The sequence below is a fragment of the Lupinus angustifolius genome, chromosome LG17, assembly GCF_001865875.1.
Source record: "Lupinus angustifolius cultivar Tanjil chromosome LG17, LupAngTanjil_v1.0, whole genome shotgun sequence".
Lineage (NCBI taxonomy): Eukaryota > Viridiplantae > Streptophyta > Magnoliopsida > Fabales > Fabaceae > Lupinus > Lupinus angustifolius.
The window spans coordinates 20,551,122-20,567,953 of NC_032025.1; the positions used below are offsets into that span (position 1 = coordinate 20,551,122).

The 16,832-nt window shown below is 29.4% G+C and overlaps 1 protein-coding gene across 1 annotated transcript; it reads right to left on the reverse strand.

The window, feature by feature from the left end:
* On the reverse strand, window positions 2,198–6,540 carry LOC109331261 (pectin acetylesterase 8-like). Its single transcript, XM_019565648.1, has 13 exons — window positions 6,330–6,540; window positions 5,923–6,077; window positions 5,277–5,359; window positions 4,782–4,911; window positions 4,630–4,709; window positions 4,430–4,516; window positions 4,216–4,340; window positions 4,066–4,126; window positions 3,845–3,898; window positions 3,686–3,763; window positions 3,442–3,547; window positions 2,985–3,130; window positions 2,198–2,512 (listed from the first exon to the last, which is right to left on the reverse strand). Exons 2-13 carry the CDS (start codon window positions 5,981–5,983, stop codon window positions 2,375–2,377), a joined length of 1,149 nt encoding a protein of 382 aa, XP_019421193.1. The 5' UTR covers window positions 5,984–6,077; window positions 6,330–6,540; the 3' UTR covers window positions 2,198–2,374.

Below are 16,832 nucleotides of genomic sequence, written 5' to 3' on the forward strand. Positions count from 1 at the left end.
CCAACAACATAAAATTGTCAAGAAAAAGCATAAAAAGAAAACATGCCATTACTGACCCATTTGGGGTAACTAAGAATCAATTCAAAGATCTCAACTATGTTTTTCAGTCACCATCTATACCATTGTTCAGTTCAAAGCATGAGATTATTTTTAATTTGAGGGTAAGTGCTAGGACTCAGTGGAGGGTGGGTCCTATTGGCTTTTTTAAGTTCTTGGCACATTTCACTTGTGACCTTAAGCTCCATCCCTTGAATAATGGGACTTACATTCCTTTAAGCTGCATCTCCAAATCAAAATGATTCTTTCTTCCATTTTGGACAAGGTCTTGTCCGTTTTTTCATTCACTGCCTATTCTTCTATGTGTAGTACGTGTATATTTTGTTGCCCTATTTCATTCAGTTTTATTTTATACTATTTAAAAAACAATTTAAATATAAAAAACACAATATATGAACTTAATAGATAGTGAAAAAATTAATATAAAAAACGAAAGCAATGAAAGTAATATATGGAAGTTTATATTAGTTATTAATGAGAGATGTTTAAAAGATAAATTTGTAATATAAAAATTATGTTATGATGGTGGTTATTATTTGTTTTGGCTTTTATTAATTATATAGATATAGATATAGTTTTTTAGCAATGAAAATATTTCAGATTCTTTACCTTTGCAAGATATTTATGCTATATAAGTATATAACTATATTGTATTTACTATAATTGCGGACACATAAAAAATTATGATGACAAAAACTATTGTTAAAATTTTAGTTAAGCTGGAATAGCAATTTAAACTTTTCATTTATCCCAAAGAAACTCTTTTTGGGAGCTTATTAACTTCAATAACAAAAGTTAATAGCAGATGTTATAAAACTCGGCTCGAACCGGTTGGTGTGACCGATTTAACTGTGAACCAAATATGTAATAGGTTCGAGTTTTTCATCTAGCCGATTTTTGCATAAATCGGGTTTACTAGTCAGTTTAAGTCTAAAACTAGTGACTTGTGTGGTCGGATCGGCCGAGTCAATTAAAAAATACTTTTTTTATAAAACAACCAAATCGATGTCATTTTTCAGTAAAAATATGTATTTTTATGTTTATCATTTGTTATTTTACATTATAACAAAATCTTCATTGTTTAATTAAATTTTAAACTTATTTTATGTTTTTGTTGTAGTTAAAACATAGTTCATATGTTGTTTGATGATGTTATAAACTAACTTGTGTGATTTTATAGTAGTAAAATGTTTTTTTTTGTTATTTAATTAGACATGATAATGTTTTTAAATTTTGAATATACGATTATTAAATACTGTAACATAATATTATGAATTTTTTAGATTTTTTAATGCAACTGAGTTAACCGATCCAACCATTGACCCACTGGTTGAATTAGTGACTCATTAACCCATAACCCTCACCAAGTCATTGACCGATTCAAGTTTAATAACACTGGTTAATAGTATTCACCTTCTCTTTATTGATCAAGTTTATATCATATGGAAAATGATATATCATAAAAATAAGGTATATAAAATTTGTTATAATAATTTTTTAAAATTTACATATATTATTTTCTTATAGTATAGAAGAATTTGGAGTAGGATATATTGTATTTTTATCATGTTTATTTTGCTGCAACCCTTTGCTCTTCTATTAGTGTAGAAATCCTCTCTAATAATAAAAAAACAAAAAGTTGAAAAATCAAAAGAAAAAATAGTATGATATAAAGTTTATACCCTTTTATATATAATGAATCATAGTTTTGCCACTCAAAATAAATGGAAATTAAAAAAAGAAATTCTATCTAATAATGGATAGGATCTTGTTTCCTTTTACCAATAAGGAGAAAGATTAATAATTTTTTTAAAAAGCATGTAGCAATGTGATTCTCCTCAATTATGTATGACTTATCTTTACCATTGATTTTGAATACATTTACATAATTTAATTTTAACTAGGTCTCTTCCACTACTGGTATCACATCATCCAACAATCCCAAAATATTAAAGGTCATTTCCTAAGTAATGAGATCCTCTGTCCCTTAGAGTTTTTGTCCCCGTGTCTCAACTTAATCACTATTTGTCAACAAATAAAAATAATACTTTATATCTGACTTTGGTTAACTTATTCTATCATTCATCAGAATTTCAAAGTTTATGAAGCCCTTGACTTACCCTAATGGTTTTTCATTGAGTTAGACACATAAATTTGTAGGACATAATATTTATACACTTAATTAAAAGTACAACAATGTTAATATTACACTTCTCCTTATTTTGTACCTTTATAAATTATACTAACATTCATATTTTCCAATTTAATAAACTAAGTTAACCACTATGCATGGTTTTTATATAATGCTATGTATTGATTAAAGGAATATCCCTGGGTACTTTCTTGCATCAAAAACTCTGCTATGGCATGTTGGGTTGCAAGGGTAACTACAATCTATTTTCTTATTGGAAGCACTTCTTTCATAAAACCAGTCTCCAACAGCTTTTGAAATTGTCTGCAGAATAATGTTATGCACTTAAGTTAGCTAGCTTTTGAAGTTCATATAATAAGCTAGAAGCACAGAAAAGTGATTATGTCATTTAAATTGCGGCTGCAATATTGTGATGCGGCCGCAATATTGCGGTTGTGGTGATTGCTGCAACCGCATCATACCGCAATTGTGGTATGATTCTGAATCACACTGATGCGGCTGCACCGGGCTGTAACGCAACTGCATCGGGCTACAACGCAACTGCATCGGCTGCAACGCAACTGCATCGGCTGCAACGCAACTGCATCGGGCTGCAACGCAACCACATCGGGCCGCATCGAATTCAAAAATAGTTTTTTAATCACAAAATATTTCACACTGTAACGGCCACAATGACCAGAATTGCAGTAACTGCAACCATTACTACAATCGCGATTGCAATTTAAAACACTCATTGTACATAAGGGAGAAAACTAGTAAGTAATAAATTTCTTACTGAATTGGATAGAAGTGGAGCATCATTGTGCAACCATGTTTCTTGTGTTTCTGTTTGACAGTGGATATAGCAAGAGTCTATGAACATTCCTTTAGATGGAGAATTTCCTAGAGGACTCAATGCCTTTAGGAATTCTGTCCTGAATTCTGAAAATCAATTCATGGATTTATAAGCGAAATCACGAAATTTAGCAACATTACTCGAATACCAATGTTTTAAATGAACTCGACGATTGCAATTGTGGCTGCAATTTTTGGTTTCGGGAGTCTGCACAATGGCATCAAGGCCACAATTGCAGTTGTATCGAGGCCACAATTGCAGCCGCATCGAGGCCACATTTTCTTAAATTTTTCCGCAATTGCGTTAAACATAATGTAACTGTGACCGTGATTTACAACGTTGTTTGAGATATTAAGATCAGAGAGATGCGAAGTTATTCGGATCGGAAAATGTTCACCTTGCACTATACTTAGTTGATCAGGTGAGCAGCTTTTTATATCAAGGTCACAACTTCGCCAAGAACCACCTGGATCGGCAACACCAGGTGCCAAAATGTTTTGAATCTGCATCAGATCAATATCTTGAGGATCACATAAAAGTATATAACAATGTTATCACTGATCTAGAGAATTTGGTTACAAATTTTATCCATGAGTTAATTAAGATAAGCTAATGTTTTTTGAGTAACAGAATAATCTAACCTGCCATGGGTCATAGGCCGCGTTTACGATGAAAATTGGTGCATCGATTTCTGATGCCACGTATTCCGGGAAAAAGCACTGCACAATTTGTTCAGGAGTATTAGTGATAACCAAAGAAGATCCAAAGTTAGAAGATAAAATCACGGGTAATAAACTTACAAGCCCTGGACTGAGTCTTGAAGTGCATGATTCAGGTAAATGCTTTGCTGAGCCCTGAAACAATGAAGAAACTCAAATCAGTCACAATTGAACGAAACATTAACCGATTATCTTTCGAATTTAAAGTGTGAAACCATTTGTAGCAGCCTTTTTTGGTGTAAAAAACAGCTACGCGAGTGGATTCCTAAAGGGGAAAATGATCAAAGAGAAAGGATAAGTACATGAGTTTGGACGACTTGACTATAGAACTCTTCAATGCGTTGTGCACCCGAGATATCCTTTCTGTTGCACAACAACAACATATGGAATCATTCGTCGATCTAAGGAACTTGTGAAGAAGGCTAAGTATAACGCAAATATAACGAACTTACACATTGACAAAATAACCAGCATCCGAAAGGCATTTCACCGTAGCTCCCCCCGGTAATAGAGATTTAAAGCGATCGCAATTTAATATAGAAGCTAATCCTCCTGCTGAGCATCCAGATAGAAGAGCCTGTAGTCAGATTCACAAGGTTTAGTCAGAGAATGAAAAAATCACCAAGTAAGAAGAAAAAAAAGTGTCAAATGATCAATGTCTCATACATTTTCAGCATTTTGCATTCCTTTCGCTAGTAATTCGCCGATGACAGTAACAAAAATCCTTGCTCCTCTGAAGTGCAAATTGTTTCCCTGATTTATATAACATCATAAAAACGAACACTCGAAAATAAAATTTACCAATGATTAATATCTTCCTTCAACTTTAAAAAAATTCGAACTCCTTCGAATCGCGGAAAACTTACTGGATCGACTTCTTCCACATCGCCAGTAAACGATCCTCCATCGCAGTACCTAATCTTGACTCTGTTCCAATTGTAGAAATCTGTAATTCATAACATTGGTTAGAAATCTAAACAAAATGTTCAGAAACAATGTGGTAGACATTAGACAATACCTGGATTGAGGTTTTCTGTGTCACTTAAAAGTCCTGCAAAGTAAGCTTGCTCCTCCATTTTCTCCGACGAACCTAAATGAGTGTCCTTACGCCACACGCAAGACGTGACATCGTTGCACCATCCTCCACCCTAGAACAAATTGTATTGAAGATCATTACCAACAAAAGATAAAAGGCCAAATACTTAATAGTTTATTTTTTGGTTTCCCACATGTATCCTCGCACTGGAGGCAATAATATCCGAGCCGGGAACATCCACAGGTACGTGGGACTAACTCTTCCAGCGGGCATTTTTTCCATCCACAAGATTCGAACCCGAGACCTTGCTTAAGGGGAATCAAGCATGTAGCACTTGAACCAACGAAAGTTGGTAAATACTTAATAGATTGAATCTAAAAGTTAAGGCTTTATCTACTTGGAAAGTATAACATAACAATAGTTGTGTTCTCATTCACTTAAAAGGAAAGGAATGTTTTGATGAAAGGGACATGATACCTCAATGTGAACAACCCAGTTGTTAATTCCTTCTCCACTTCCCTTATCAAAGTGGTAAGCTGGTGGACTCCCATCCAAACAAACTGCACAAGTTGTTAAACATATTTCAATACCCGATAATCACGTAAACCTGGAAATAGCCTATCTACTCGTGGGACATGACTGTGCACACTCGACTTTCACGGATCCTACTAGGTGAAAGTCTCGTGCATTAGGCTGCTCTTTCTTTAATAATAATTAGCAGTGTTTTAAATTGTGGTTGTGGTTGATATCACGGTTAATAAGGTTGCATTGTGGCCTGATGCGGCCCAATAAGGTTGCATTGTGGCTTGATATGGCCCAAATGTGGTCCGATGCAGCCACATCATTATGATTCGATGTCACACCACAATTGCACATGATGCAGTTCCAACGGCCACCACAACCGCAATATTGCAGCCGCATCACTGATACGGTCCGCAATTTAAATTATTGACAATTAGGTAAACAAACAAACAACAACAACCAAGCCTTTGCCCCACTAGATGGGATCGGCAATCTAACAATACCATAATGCTCTATCATAAAAATGATGCTCATAAATAATTAGCTAAACAATACTAAAATAGTAATATTTGAGATAAAATCCACAGCAAAAGTTCCTAACCTGCTCCTTTTGATACTGCATCATTAACAATAGTGATTGGAACATAAGCCCCTTCTGCCATAAGAAATAGCAGTGCAAAAACTACAAGGTTTACCCCATTTTCTCATTCTTTTGCTCTTCATTCAGCAAATTCCAACCAAAACAAATCAATGAACCTATGAAAAGAAAACAAGAAAGATTCAATATGGTAATAATTAACATAAAGCCAAGGAAACATAGAACATAGAACAAGATTTTTTCTTTGTTTATGTTTTTTAGTAAATGTAAGTGCAACACCTATGATTCCATTAAAACATGTTCTAGTTCAACAACAACAACTCCTTACAACTTCACAAACAAATTATCAAAAGTGAAAGCAAAAAAAAAACATGAAATTATGTACAAGATTTGTTATCTATGAAACTAACCAGCAAGAAGTGAATTTGAAAGTAAGATTGTGAGTGAAAATTAGTATTGGGGTGGTAGCTTATATAATGATTTAACAAGGATACAAATTTAATGTGGATTCTTGATTTAAGCATTGGTTAAGGACTATAGGGGTATCTTATTATGGGAAATTAAATATGAAAATGGAATAATACTATATGAAAGTTCATTTACTTATTTCTAGGAATTGTATGTGATTTTGTAACTACTTCAAAGTTAGAGGATTAAACACTTACTTTTGTCACATTCTTGAGTTAGGAACCCAATAACAAACACATACTCACAGATACCAATTGGTGTGGGTTCAAGTGGTATATGTTTGATTCCTCTTAAGTAAGAACCCGGATTCGAGTCTTGTGGATGGAAAAAATATCCATTGGGAGAGTTAGTCCCACTTACCTGTGAATGTTCTCAGCTCCACTATCTAATTGCGTAAAGTCTCACTGGATCATCATGCATTATATTATACCAAAATGTCAAATATTTAATTAGTGAAAGGATATCATTGATTATAATAAAAAAATTAACACATTCACCACATTTTTTAATAGAGTAATTTGTCATTTATTAATAATTTTTAAATGATATTTTAAAAAAGAATTCATCAAAAAAATTGCACCGTCAACTATGACATATCCACATAGATAGTGGTGCGATCTTGGCTTGAAGTAACTAGTGCAAGTTGCTTTGAGGAAGTCACATTTTCTTGTCTTTATGAGTATCAATAGTCTCTCGTGATTAATTGTTTTTTTTGGTTTTTAGCTAATCTAGCCTCAAAAGGTGGAACATTTATCGAGAAGACGTTAGTCCAATAGTATAAGATTCGTTAGATTTTTAGAATGATTAAAATGTCAATGATTCGATTTCTATGAGTAACTCTTATTACGATGGACAACCACTTATCCCAAAAGAGATCGATTCATAACCCAAATGAATCAGAGAATACCCTAAATAGTACCAAAAAATAGAACAATTGCTCAAATCTCACACTCAATCTATAATGAATAGAAAATAATATAGGATCTAATATATGAATCCTATAATTATAATATCATAATCTCTAATTAGAAAACAATGTTTTATATTTTTCTGATCATTTTGGTTATAGTTTTTCTTGGTCTTCTTTTTTAGAAATTGGACAAATCTTCATTATTTGACCAACTTTACTTATTCAACTAAACATGCTCAAACCACCTAAGACATTCTATCATCTTATCTATAATAAGAGTTACTTTAATTTTCTTTGTAATGTTTTCATTCCTAATATTATATTCTTTTTTAATGTGTTCACTTATCTAACACAATATTTTTTCTATTATATTGAGTTTATTCTTTTGTTTATATTATATCACTAAAAATATTGGAATAAAGATGTTGGGATCACACTTTACTACTCACACTCTTAATCAAATAACACAAATTCATTTAATAATTATTTTTTCGCAACAATGAGACCTTAGTACTAAAAATTATGTTTTATTCAATTTAATAGCTTATGAAATAAAACTTCATATCTAGAAACTTTATGCATAAGATCAGGAACTATTTTCCACAAACCATATATCTATGTCTAGCAAGTATGCTTATAAAGTTGAATTTTAGTGCAACACCTCAAAGATAATAATCGTTAACGTCTTGGTCATATTAGTAGTTTATTAATATAGCTCTATGTCTAGTAACTACGCTAATAATATGAAGATTTATGAACCGCTAACACACCTCTATGTCTAGCAACTATGTTGAGAAATTTGAGAGTTTTATAATGTTGATATGAATCTATGTCTAACAATTATATTAACACAGACACATGTGTGATATATTAGTATAAATCTACGTCTAGAAATTATACTCATAAGATGAGTCCTAATTTTAGGCTTTTAGAACCATAATTTATTCATGAGTTCATTCATCCAAAACTCAAACAATAGAAGTTGTCAATCTCTAACGAAGTATTAGGCAACATAGACAATTCATAAAAAATAATACATAATAATTAAGCGTAATTCTGAATCAAAGTGTTATATATGAAGTGAGTATTAGATTTAATCCCAACAAGCGAAAAATTTAGCTAAACATTTTCATGATAACTATAACTATAACAAAGATAAAAAGAGAGAAAATATGACTTATAGGAGAAGGATTACCTCCTTAATAAACATAAATTGTTTCCTCTAGTCTTTATTTTTACATCTCATTTACAACATAAACTAAAGGAGAAACTTAGAAAAATCGAATACATCATTTTTATAAATTGAAGAAGTATATCTTCTAACTTCAAACGTCTTGAGAGTCATTTTTATCCCCTTTTAACATTATGATTTTTCATGTTTGGTTGGACGCGAGATCGTGTGTTGAGCGCATCTTTTTGTCTGGCTTCGACTTTTCAGCTAGCCTATTGAATTCCTCTCTCAAGTCTCCAACCAGAAAATATTATCCACAGTAAAAACATACCTTGTGACATTGATTCTTGCTTATGCTCAGTAAGTACACTCAAGACTAACGTAAAAATATAGGGACTCGATGTTGACGATTCGTTCTTTTAGCAATATGAAAATCTTTTGAGACTCCATCTTGTGTTCTCACACATGTCTTCCTTGATTGCTCGAATAAAGGCAATAAAAGATCATTTTCTTCTTTAGTTTTTCATAATATCTCTTTTGGCACCTTATCTAAATTAATGAAAACTATGTATATGTCCTTTTGGTCCTTTTAGTATCTCTCTACCAATCGTCATAGAAAATATATAGCCTCCATCGTCATCCTCAACTCAATTATTCTCTTCTATAACTTCATAGTTTGACTCATGAACTTAATTCCTCTATAGTTTTCATAATCTTGTATATCTCCGTTGTTATTATAAACAGGGATTAAAATCCTTTTCCTCCATGTCTAGCATCTTTTTAAACCTAATAATTTCATTAGACAACTTCGTGAGTCAACTAATGTCATTCTCTCCTAGAATCTCCACGACTCAATATGTATATTATCTAGTCTAACTTCTATGTCATTTTTCATCTTTTTCAAAGCTTCTTTCCCTCTAATTAAAGGTATAATTTTGATCTTCATCTTTAGAGTTTAATTTATCATGATGAGAAAATCATGAATGATATTTTAAAATCTTGTGAAAATAGTCCTTCAATCTTTTATTAATATCTTTGTTTTTCACCAAGATTTTTTCATCTTCATCTTTAATGTAATTTATTTTGTTCAAGTCTTTTGTCTTTCCTTCTATATCCTTTTGTAAGCTTATAGACGCTTATTTCCACTTCCTTCGTACTTAAAGATTTGAATAATCCATTAGAAGCTCTATCCCTTGTATCGCTCATGTTTGCTTTATGTTTTTCTTGGTTACCTTATATTTTTTCAACTTACTATATTTTTACACCATAATTATTTTTTATAACATTTATTTTTCACCTTAATTAACTGTCGTAGACACTTTCGTCCCACTACCATGATTCTTTATCATTTGGTTCAATGTCGGTAGATTCATTTAATATCCTCTTTACTATCTTCTTAATTCCTTTGATCGTCTCATCCCACATATTACTAACATTTCTCTGTCCCTCAGAAAACTCGTGTTTGAAACTCCTTCATTCTTCATCCTTTAATTTCTATCACTTGAGTCTCGAGACTCTATTTTATCATTTTCTCTCCACTTGACTCTCTCTTACATCTATATCTAAAATTCTATGTTAAGTTATCAAGCTCTTTTTAGGTATGCATTGACAAAACTTCCTATGGTATTTTCATATAAGAAAGAAATCGATTGAAAATAATAACAGGTAGAGGTGTAGAGTTTATATATACTTGGTTGATGTATCATTATCCTATCCTTATTAGGCCTTTTTCTTGTAGCTGCCATATCTTCTCCACTCTTTGCCCTAACCATAACTTCTAGATATATATATATATATATATATATATATATATATATATTATGACCCTTGATAAGGAGTATTATGCAATTTAACTTACATATCAACCACCAAATACACTATACATGTAATATATGAGAAAAAATCTAAGCACAGACTGTGTATGAGTTTTATACATCGTTACTATATTATTTATCATTCATGTTTAATAATAATTAACTTTTCATAAAAAATAATACAAATGAATGATGAATGATGAATGATGAATAATATACTAATTATATATAAATTTTTACCTTCACAATATATAGATATTACACTTTTAATATATTGTGTTATTTATGTAACTATGTAAGAGAGTGAGTCTCTACATATAAGTTTGTTTGTTCAGCAACATAGAAGTTCTACAATATTCAAATCATGGAAAGATTTATTCTCCACACTAATACATACAAGTTTATAACAACATAATCCAACAAGGTTTCACAATCTACAAATACAAATATTTCAAAATAATCACAATAATCAAACAAAATAACTTAACTATATATAAAATTTTGAGATCTATTAAAATGTAGGCATTGAAGTGTAACTAGCATTATTATATGCCAAAATGGCAACTTGTGCATGTAACAAATTACGTCCATTGTGGAACTTTGTTCTATAAATAATGTAATTAATGCTACGTGTTGTTCAATGATTTTGATTTTACTTATAGATTTGAGAATGTCATTTTACATTATCATGTATCATTGTGGGTTCTTAATTATAACTGTTGGGTTTATTCAAGTGTGAAGTCTCACATTGGATATGCGGGGAGGAGTGAAAGAGTTTATAAGAAGGAAAAGCCCATAAAACTAATGCCTTAAGGTTTTGGTTTAAGACGTGGTGTCTCACTTGTGACTCTTCCCATACCCATGTAACAATGGAACTCGAGGCTCCCCGGTCGCAGTCCGGTCCGACAATAACTTTGTACTTGTATGTTACATTTTATGGTCATAGGTAGGACATTGAAATTTTACCAATAAGTCTTGTAAAGATACATTGTTACTTGTCGCTTGTAATTTTGTCTTGTGAAGTCATTGTAAGTTGAGAGTAAGTATAGCTATGACATTGTAACTTCTACATTAATTTTAAACAAGTATCTTTGGATATTGGAAAATTGATGTTTTTAAGGTATTCAAAAAATTAAATGTCCTTGATATAGTATATTATCTCACAAGTACAAATTTGTAAGAGTTTAATATTTATATGCTAAAAAAATTATACTATTAGTATATCATTTATTATTCACTAGTATGGTGATAGACATTCTGTGACTGCCTACACACAGTTTTACTTTATCTTGTCAAATATTTAAGTTTTATATATTTTATTTTGGTGAATATAAATATTTTTTCCGTATTGAATGTACTTCATATTCTAATTTTTATTGGGTACAATTTATATTATATTTCTTTGTCTTTATTTTAATTGTCAAATTAAGGTGAGAGGATAATTAATATGTTGATAGTAATTACATATAATTATATGTTTTTTTTTGTAAAAAATAAAAAGTGTTAATGACAAAATAGGAAAACAAAAATCACATCATGCATGATGGTTGTTGGACCAGACTGCGACCGGGAGCCTCCAACCACCAGGGAGTTCTATTGTTACATAGGTAAGAGAAGAGTGAAGAGTCACAAGTGAGACACCACGTCTTGAACCAAAACCTTAAGACATTAGTTTCATGGCCTTTACTTCTTATAAACTCTTTCACTCCTCCCCACATATCCAATGTGAGACTTCACACTTGAATAAACCTAACAATCATAGTTACATCATGTTGGAAGACCAAAAGCAAATGAAGGAAACAAGTTAAATTGCATCATTCATTTTCACTAGATATATACACTCCTAATATTTGATCAATCCTTTACATTCTCAAAATCCTTCTTTGCCTCTAGAGTATTTTTTTTAATAATTTATCCACTTCATTATGGTTATTTGATTCTATATGATTGGTAAGATTGTGTTCTTAGACTATTATTTATGAGATTAATTATAAACGTAAAAGGATACATTAACTTGACAAACTTGAACATGTTTTTTTGGGTTGGTTTATAAGTTTTTTCCATAAATTATGTTGGTTACTTATTACTCAAACAAGTTTAGTTTATAATCTCAACCAAACATACACGTAAATCTTAATCCCATATTTATGAAATGCGAGTAACTAAAATAGCTAATAAACCTGCAAATGATTAAGGATCAAGATGGATGAAAATCACATGTCTTCAATCGTATCTCTTCCTCTATCATGAGTCAATCATATATTAACATGTGAATAAAATAAAAAAGTTAAAAACAAAAAATAAAAAAATGAAGCACTTTGATTAACTTAGAACATGAAATGAGACACCATTTAAAACAGATGATCTGAATCAAGAGTTGTTGCATTTTCTATGGGGACGTGCATTTATTACACTTTATGTCGGTCCAATAGGGTTGTACGTGTAACTAAATAGTCTTTATATTTTGACAATTAGTAGCGGAATTCTTAATTATGTTTTTTTTAAAGATTGGTTATTATTTATAACAAGGAAATGAAGTATCTCCTGGTATAAGGAGATAAGTTATCTCCTCTTCCCATGAAATCATGATATGTGTCATGTTTCATCATTTTCTATATAAACATTTTTAAAAATAAATAAAATAGCATACATGTCACATTTTTACTGGCTAGAAGAGATAAATTATCTCCTGACACGAGGAGATACATTATTCATATACAAGAACATACATTATTTTTCTATTTATTTTAGTGATATACACAAATAATGAATAGCCTTCCTTGTCATGACTATGACATCTTAGACCATAACATTAATTGAATAAGGTTCAATTTAAATTATATGAAGCTGGCTCTGGTGATTTAAGATGAAATGTTTAAAGAACAAGGTGAAAGAGGTGGATGATTCCAGTTTTATTCACAATAAATATTAACATACTAATATTTTATATATATTTTTTTTATAATTGTCAATGGCTCAATTCACTAGTAATAGTAACAAGCTTATATATTATGGACTCAACTCCAACATATTCATATATCTTCAAATTAGTCCAAGTACTAAAGGAGATGTTCCGTAAATGGACTTTCGACATTTTAACATATCCGAGAATCCAATATAACCTTACAATATTAGAGCAATATCTTTTTAGTTTCATGATATTTATAATTGATGAAGAATAAATTTGAATCCTTTCAAAAGTTTAAAATTTTGAAAAATAAGTACACAATCAATTTATTAAAAGTATTTAAGCATTCAATTAGATTGATGCCATGAATATATAAATGAAGAATTCAATGACTATTTGTAAAAAACTATGGGACATTATCTCAAGTCACTTTTTTAGGAAAGGAGAAGTTGAACCTTGATATATATGATTGAGTCATAATAAATTATACACATATCTAACCCCTTTGTGGTTATGAAATATTGTCAATTATTTTTACAATTAATCAAGTTTTATCTAACAAAGATAAAAAAACATGATGTTGAATATAAAGTGGAATACACCATAGGGAATATAGTGAAGATTTGTTGGTTCATTGCTTTACCATAGTACTAAGTTGGGAATTAATTATAATTATATATATTTTTAATATTTATTTTCTTAGTTTTTCATAAATTTTAGAGTATTTTAAATTTATTATTAAAATAAAACTTTTAATGTTTTCCGAAAGAAAAATTAGGTTTAAGTTAGATCTTAATGGATATTATGACATATTAGACAATTTAGACAATTTACATTTCATATAGATTTATTATCTCAATTATGACATATTAGACAATTTTTTACTAAGTGTATCAATTTTCATTCACAAGAAAAAAATTATCTACATAAGCTAGACAAAAAGGTTCTAAAAATATTATAAAAGGTATAGTAAATTACACTTATATCTCATAAATTTTAATGAAATTATATCAATTACATTTTTCTAGACTTGAACAAATTGTCTAATTTATGTACATATATTATATTGACTATCCATGTATATAGGAGGCAAGTCCAAATTGTAATAAGATCAATATTTCTTCATTGCTGATTCGTTACAATATAATGTAAACCAAAAAATAACAAAGATATATTGACTCGTATATTATTTTGAATTGTCTCCAACATATATTATGTTTTATTTAACTTAATTACACTTATCACATTTTTTGTTTAACATATTACATCTTTTCTCGTAAAATAGTATTCAGTATAATATATGTATATAAATTATGAATTTTGTCTAAATACATAAATGAGATGAGTAACTTGTCGAATTTTATTAGTACGTAAGAGATATCAGTGTAATTTACTCAGAAACAAAATATTTTCTGTAACATATGGGCTGTTTGCGGCGACCGTCACAGTCCATGAGAAAGACAGTTCACACAATGGAGATCATCATCAAACCATTTTTGGGGAAAAGTTGTTCTAGAGAAAGGTTCCTTTCTAAAAAGTGGTAAAAAAACCAAAAATAAAAGTAATTTATTATGATATTTTATATCATAATATTTATAATAAAATGATATTTTTATGTTTGAAAGCAAAAAAAGGGACATATTCTCATAAATCCTCATTAATAGTTGAATTAGTTATTATTTGTACTATCAATGATATTCCTTTAACTTTTTGAGTAAAGAATTAATCTTTTTTTGGAGTGTATGATTGTTCATCTCAATAAGTGTGCTCATAGAAATTGAATCATTAACATTTTGATTATCCTAATATCTAATGAAGTCTTACATTACTAGATCAACGTCTTCTTGGTGAATTATTATATTTGTGTACCATTATGTTGGATTTTGGAAAAAAAGTTATGCTATTTATATGTTTCTACTCATATTAATTTTTCTTTTTAAATGTCTTCCTAAAAAATCAAGATGGTTTTATTTTTACAATTTCATCCTTTATTTTAGGAATGTGTACCTAATTAAAAAATGAGATAGCAAGTGAAAATTTAATTACTAATATAAATGACAAAGTAGGAAAAAACTAATGAATATATTTCAGGTATACATATCAAATAATTCTTTTATTTTATTTATCATAATTTTAAAATACAAATAAAAAGAGAGAGTATAGTTTGCAATATTAAAGACCAAATAAAATTAAACACAAATTTATGTAACTTTTGAAAGATGCAAAATTTAATATATTGCATGACAGCTTCAAAGCATCACAAGTGGACAGAAATTCGAAAGAAACCACCGTCAAATATTATTCTAGAATGAATAATTTTTATACACTATTAATATAAAAATTTATACAATTATTATATTATTTACTATTTATTAGTATTGATGTGATTTTTTGAGTTAATTATAATTAAAAATAAATGATAAAGAATAGAAGTGTGTTAAACTCTTACACTATATAAATTTTTATGCTGCCATAACTTGAAATGAAGCCATAAATTTTATGCTTGTGAGCAAAAACTCATAAGTTTGTAACAAAAAAAACTATAAACGTATATCATAATTATGTGAGTTCTCATATTTTGGAAAATTGAATGATTTTTATTTTATTTTTAACATTCTTAAAAATATATTTCTCTATATAAGTACCATTTATTTCTTATACAATTTCACATCTGATTCTTATGTATAATAGAAAAAAACTATATAGGAATTTATTGTTTTATTTTGAAAGAGTAATATTGAAGAAGAAAATATAAAATATACTATTAATCACATTTAAACAACTTTAGTAAGATATATAGGAATATTATTGCTCTTCCAGGAAAGACGTATATGAAAAGGAATCTTCCATTGTGGACAGCCTGGCACACACAAAATTCAGACCCACCAATAACTTTATCCACTTACAACCAACATTTATCCGGAGTAGCACTCACGAACTTGAAATGAATTAGTTTTTTATTAAAAGTGTAAATAAATATTTTGGTAGTACCAAAAAAAAGTTTATCCACTCACTTAACTTTTAATCAGTTTTTTTTATGAAATAATATACATTCATGCCACATAACAACTTTTATAAGATTAATCCACTTTTTGCAATGTGTTACATCACATCCAATTAATTGAAAAAAATTATTTAAATTAAAATTAGAATTATTTAATAATTTTGTAGCCAATCATATCTTTTGATATATGGAATAACACAGTAAAGTGATACAGCAAATGTAGACTTGTTAACTAATAAGTTAGACTAGATTTTCTCTTGTAATAATTGTATAAACATTCAATAATTTTAATCAATAAAATTCATTGTCTTTTCTTCATTTATTCTCTCAATTAGATTATATATAAAATCAAAACTACAAATAACTATTATGCAATAATTTTTCATATTCTAAAATTATTTTTTTTGTAACTCTTTCATTAATAACCATCATAAACTTCCAAATATTACTTTCATTTTTTTCACAATGTATCATTATTTTTCACACATTTTTTTATTCTTATTTTTTCTTCTTCAATTCTATATTTGATTAATCTTCTTACATCTTTAATTTTTTCTACTGATTTTCTATTTAACACAAAAATGATACATGATACGTATTATAACAAATAAGAATGCGAGTCGATAAAATAATATAAA

What these genes read in the sequence shown, in the direction of transcription:
- LOC109331261 (XM_019565648.1), bottom strand. Translation starts at nt 5,983, where the DNA reads ATGGCAGAAGGGGCTTATGTTCCAATCACTATTGTTAATGATGCAGTA. An exon ending in ATGTGGAAGAAGTCGATCCA is followed by an intron (nt 4,517 to 4,629) that starts GTAAGTTTTCCG and finishes TATATAAATCAG; the next exon opens with GGAAACAATTTGCACTTCAG. An exon ending in GAATGCAAAATGCTGAAAAT is followed by an intron (nt 4,341 to 4,429) that starts GTATGAGACATT and finishes ATCTGACTACAG; the next exon opens with GCTCTTCTATCTGGATGCTC.